The sequence below is a fragment of the Chanodichthys erythropterus genome, chromosome 18, assembly GCF_024489055.1.
Source record: "Chanodichthys erythropterus isolate Z2021 chromosome 18, ASM2448905v1, whole genome shotgun sequence".
In the NCBI taxonomy this organism is placed as follows: Eukaryota; Metazoa; Chordata; class Actinopteri; order Cypriniformes; family Xenocyprididae; genus Chanodichthys; species Chanodichthys erythropterus.
Window position 1 is genome coordinate 34,388,635 of NC_090238.1, and position 6,143 is coordinate 34,394,777.

The following is a 6,143-nucleotide window of genomic DNA, read 5'->3' on the forward strand; positions in this document are numbered from 1 at the left end:
AAAAGAATAAAGAGAACACATCAGCAAATTCCATGCATCAGTATCCTCACCAGAGTTAACACACTAAAACGTATACATAATAAAAGAGATTCGAGATGTGTTTTCTTCTATGAACAAGTTACAGACACAATGTATTCCAACAGAAAATCCACTATTATTCTGAGCCCTTAAAGGGTTAGTTCACCCAAAAATGAAAATAATGTCATTTATTATTCACCCTCATGTCGTTCTACACCCGTGAGACTTTCATTCATCTTCGGAACACAAATGAAGATATTGTTGATGAAATCCAATGGCTCAGTGAGGCCTCTATTGACAGCAAAGCCATTCAAACTCTCAAGGTCCATAAAGCTACTAAACAGTTCATGTGAGTTCAGTGGTTCTGTCTTAATATTATAGAGTGACGAGAATACTTTATGTGCGCCAAAAAACCCAAATATTTACTTTCCATCAATGTCTATATGGGCCGATTTCAAAACACTGCTTCAGAGCTTCACGAATCGAATCAGTGAATTGGAGCACCAAAGTCAGGTGATTTCAGCAGTTTAGCCGTTTGATAGGAGATCCGAATCACTAATTCGAAACAAGATTCATAAAGCCCAGAAGCTTCATGAAGCCCATATAGATTATGTTTGAAAAGTCATTATTTTGTTTTTTTGGTGCACAAAAAGTATTCTTATCACTTTATAATATTAAGATTGAACCACTGAATTCATATGCACTGATTTATGTTTTAAGTATTTTTATGGACCTTGAGAGTTTGAATGGCTTTGCTCTCAATAGAGGCCTCGCTGAGCCATCGGATTTCATCAAAAATATCTTAATCTGTGTTAAGAAGATGAACAAAGGCCTTACGGGTGTAAAACATCATGAGGGTGAGTAATTAATGACAGAATTTTCATTTTTGGGTGAACTAACCCTTTAAAATACACAACATTAAGCACATTTTCCTAAGAGGATACTATAAATAACGGACAGCATGCATGGGTTTTGCATCTCATTTAGACTAGTGCATCTGTAGTTGTCTAAACTAATGATATTGTGAATAATAATCAGGTTTTTTTTTTGTTCAGCAACAGATGCTTTGCTCTTCAAAATACTGACAGTCTGGATTATCATATAGTGCCAAAAATGTACCTTGGTTCTTTGCTTAAGATGTGTCTCTACGGCCAAAAAAGGGTCAAGATTGATGGCGGTCTGTCGTTCCTTTCCCAGATCCCCAGACAACTCTACACCAGAAGATCAGAAAAGTTAATGTCAGAAATGGTTGACTTCCATCAGTGTATTCCACCTGACGAGGTAAGCTGCGGTGAAAACAACCCATTTAAAGCTAACAGTGACCGTAAATAATCACGACAGACAACCATCACGGATTTGTAAATATAGAATATTGAGCTTGAAAAAATAAAGTAATGGCTGTTTTTTAAAATCAATGAGCTGACTCACTAAGGGACCTGAGTAATGTATTTTCAGATCGAATAATGACTTTCATACTGGATTCTGACAGTTGTACAGTATGTTTGATAAGCTCACAAATCTCTACTAGCCTACATTAAATTGTTAGTTTACCTGAAAATGAAATTTTTCTCATTAATTACTCACCCTCATGTCATTCCAAACCCGTAAGACCTTTGTTTGTCTTCAGAACACAAATTAAGATATTTTTGATGAAATCCGAGGGTATGCGATCCACACATAGGCAGCAACGCCATTGCACCTTTTGAGGTTCAGAAAGGTACTAAAGACATCGTTAAAACTGGCAACATGACTACAGTGGTTCAAACTTAATATTATGAAGCGACGAGAATACCGGCTCCTGTTTCAGCATCACACGCATGCGTCGTGCCGCTCATGTGACCAGAGCCGGCCAATACTGAGCTGCCGTTTGGACGTAAACACCGAAGCTATGCAACGAAAATAGCGTACCAGTATGACAGGACAGACGAATTTGCTGAATAAAGTCGTTATTTTGGGGGGGGGTTTTTTGCACACAAAAAGTATTCTCGTCACTTCACAATATTAAGTTTGAACCACTGTAGTCACTTTGCCAGTTTTAACTACGTCCGTCTTAGCATCCATTCTTAGCAACGTAAACATATGTTTGTTCTCTATTGATTTTGTTCATTGAAGCTTATTGTGTTATGTAGAAGAGTATTGTGAGAATGAAATCGAGTGAGCGAGTGCATTACCTGCATTCAGATTTAGCATTTTCCTTCAGGTCAGTCCTATGTTCATAATAAAAAATCCGTTTGAATGTCCGCTGCGATATCTTGTCCTTTTATCATTTAATGGGTTTTCCCATGCCCTGCTGACACTGACAGCGCTAGTCAAAGCATTTGTCATTTGCATCTTGTTCCGTGTTCCCAACAATTTTCAATATAAAAGTCTTTGCGACTCCCTCATAAAGACAATCTTTTCCGCCATCTAATGGTGTAATAATGTAACTTCTGTTGCTGTTCACGGTCAGGGACTATTTTTTCCAGCGGAAGGAAGGTTTTTAATGATTTTACTTTTAATTATACATATTTGAGTCATTCCATGAAACCAGTACGATTTGAGTCCCTCTGACGTTTTTCAGTGTATTTTATCTATTGAGTCACCAAAATATATTTTTAAAAGCTTTTTGTATTAAATGAAATGTCTCCTTTAATAAAGTTTAAAAACATCACATACATTTTATCTTTATATTAGAAATTATTTAATTTTTTCAGGTGACACCACCTATTTTGTCATGTCCCTCAAGGCCTTCTATGAAAGTGTATTCAGTATATGAATAAAAAAAAATGAGAAAAAAGTCCATTCGTTTTGCCATTGCCATAAATATCATCTGTGCTTTTTTGCTGGTAAATTCATGATTATTCATTAAAATCACATTATTTATCTCCGTACCTCAGTAACCCCTCAACCCCGTTACACAAACCATTCTCCCCCTATAAAAAATAATGAACCGATACTTATGTGAAATCATTAATAGGAAGTGACATCATAGAAGTCTTCTGAACAACATTGTGAGCAGACACAGGCAAGTTAGCACCTTCTTTAATAATTATAACTAAATTATGCTGTGAAATTGTGTTTGTCAAGCTGAATGACTCAACCCCGTTACATCAATTAAAGATAGAAAACTATTACTTGTGAAAATTATCTTTGTTATTTAACATTATTCATGATTTCTTCATATCATGCAAGCCATGCGCTCTCCATTTATTCACTAGATTTAGAGCAGAGGCCAATTTGGGCAAAAAAAAAAAAAAACACAACAATTATTATTATTTTGTTAAGTTTATGAAAAAGTCATTTAAAGTTAGTTGAATTGTTCAGAGCAATCATGAGAATACTGAAGTTGAGCCTTTGATAATAAAGGTTGCTGTCACAAAAAAGTGCCCATTTCAGGCTTTAGTATAGCAAAAGTGTGAGATTTTATGTAACTTTTATATTTGCAATTACTGGGGAAGATATCCAATTAATAGGAAAATGTTGATTTTATCACAAATACATTTTATAATAATATTCAGAGAGCTCCCATAGTGTCTATAACAATAGGGATGTGATGCCTGAGATGGGGAAAAATGCTTTCCTGGAAGTTAAATATGTCATTAATGTTGTGGGTGTTCAGAAAAGTAACACATTTTGGTAAAAAAATCTAAAAATGTGTAAGTCCAAATCGTACCGTTTTCGTGGAATGACTCATTTTTTTGGATTTGGGGCTTATTGCTTTATTATAATAAATATCATACTGATATTTACCTTTAGCGAGTAAAACCATATTCGTAATGTTCATAATCGACCTCCTTGACGACCACGTGTCGCTCGCTGCTTAACTCGCATTGCACTGTGGGAGCAGATATGTTGGAGCGAAAAGCAAAAGAAATCATAGTTTGTTGTTGTTTTATCATACCGTGTACCACAAAATAATGCCAAGAAAACACGTCTTGAGATGTCCTGGTTAATTTAGCAACAAATGACTCATAAGAGCCGGTTCTTCGTTAACGACTGATGAGGTTCAGCACTGAATTTAGTTTTTTTTTTTTTTTTTGGCTTAGAAATAACATGTTTAGGTTATTTTTCGATTTTTATTTTTCTGTGAAAATGTTCAGACTTAACACTGCAGTCTCACTGTAAATTAATCCAAACAAATCCAAAAATAGCCAGCCTTCATGTTGTGTTGTCTAGTTCAGTTCACACTTCACCAGGCTTGTGGAGTCATTTAGAACCTAAACATTTAATTGATTGATTGATTGAATGAATGAATCCTTTAAATATAGATTTAAGTATTAGATCTAATAAGGTCATATCATCAATGCTTTGCCTTTGAAGTATATACACAGGAAGGTTTATTATTCATAACACAACTGATGGTTTTGTGCGTCGTTTTTTCTTCATTTCTTGAATGACCATGTTGTTTTTCCTCATGTTGCATTACAGATGCGGCGGATGTCCAGCAGATCCTCTTGCTGTGTTGTGAGGATTCCTGATAGTGAAGGCTTTGAAGTGACTGTTTTATGATGTCCAGACACTTTTTTTGTAAAGCTATGCATGGCACCAAAGCTCTTCAGTGCTATTCAAGCAACTCAACTTTGCTGGTTTCTTGTAGACATTTGGTGAGTTTTCGATACAACCGCTCTACTCAAGGATCAGCCATATTCTTGGACAACTGAAGGAACACCTCCAGGAATGGGGACTTATGATTTAAATCAGTTCTGAAGTTATTTTTAATTGTACCTGCAAAAATATGTAAACTGTATATGAGACATGTAATGTGTTGGATGCTTTGAACCCTTGTCAAAGGTTTGTTTCCTCCCTCACAATGAGGTATTTATTTACAAATCGATACATTGAGTTGTATCTTAAATAGAAAATAGATTCTAGTCATCTCTATCCTCAGTATCCCAAACAAAGAAATTGAATGTAAGGTATTTCTGTAACTCCTAATGGGGAAAAAAGACAAAAATACAGGTATGTGGAGATGATATCTTTGTTTTTACATTAAACAGAAAAAGTGTTGTAGTATATTTCAGCTGTAAAATAAATAGTCATTTCTATTTAAATTTTAATGTGCACTGATGAATCATTCATGTTGACTTCGATAGGTAATAGTTAGGGTCTCTCAGTAAAGCCTCTTTACTACATTATAAATGCAAAGATCGAAACATAACACGTTTACATGGGATGTGTTTAATGTGGTCGAGTAAAGTGAAGAGAGCAACAGTGGCCAGAATAAGAAAATCAGAGTATGTTTAACCCAGACACATCAAAGATAAACTAACAGACAAGAAACAAATCATTAACAAGTACAATATCACAAATCGATAGTTTGAGATGACACTATTTCAGGGCTCAATGGAGAAAAACATTAGCATATGAATAAACAAAGTCTGGAAAATTGATGCAGCAATTTGGTCTATGTCAAGTTTTCAAAATGTTTCGGATGTTCCCATTACTTCTGTTCTTCAGGCAGTTATTATGAGCAAATGAGATAAAAAGAGGCGCATAACGAGACACTCCATAGTACGAGCTCATTTAAACTGAGTATTTCCTTGAGTTGGTACATAAATGTAAAAATCTACCACACACGCCAACAGAATCCACAGCAAATCATTAACAAAGGTGCCATTATCACTTCACTGAACAGAAATGAATATGCCCTTTAGCATATCACCATGATTTAAGTACAAAATTGCTGAGCAAAACCATGCATGAGAGCAGTGACTATCCTTTTTATGAATTGAAGCTGCTTTTAAATGCATCTATAAAATTCATTATCAACTATATGTAAAGGCAATTTCAGATGGTGCGTGTCTTTGAAACGACACTGCTGTTATTACCACATTTACAAAGGTGAGACAAAATATTGCAACCTAATGTATTCCAGTGCATGTTCCTCATTAGCCTTTACCACCATCATTAGATTAGATTAAGGATACTTTGACTAGTTATTCAGTGCATTAAAATATTAAATGTTGCGCCACAATAATGACCATTTAAAGGATTAGTTCATTTCAGAATTAAAATTTCCTGAAAATTTATTCACCCCCATGTCATCCAAGATGTTTATGTTTTTGTTTCTAAAGTCGGAAAAAAAAAAGGTGGTTTTTGAGGAAAACATTCCAGGATTTTTCTCCATATAGTGGACTTCAACAGTT

The 6,143-nt window shown here is 35.0% G+C and overlaps 1 protein-coding gene across 1 annotated transcript in view; it reads left to right on the forward strand.

The window, feature by feature from the left end:
* impg1b (interphotoreceptor matrix proteoglycan 1b) overlaps positions 1 to 4,506 on the forward strand; it is a 30,719-nt gene extending 26,213 nt beyond the window's left edge. The window contains exons 17-18 of the mRNA XM_067368487.1: positions 1,216 to 1,299; positions 4,426 to 4,506. Coding sequence (XP_067224588.1) covers positions 1,216 to 1,299; positions 4,426 to 4,506 — 165 coding nt within the window. The remainder of the gene's footprint in view (positions 1 to 1,215; positions 1,300 to 4,425) is intronic.
* Positions 4,507 to 6,143: the final 1,637 nt, after the last annotated feature.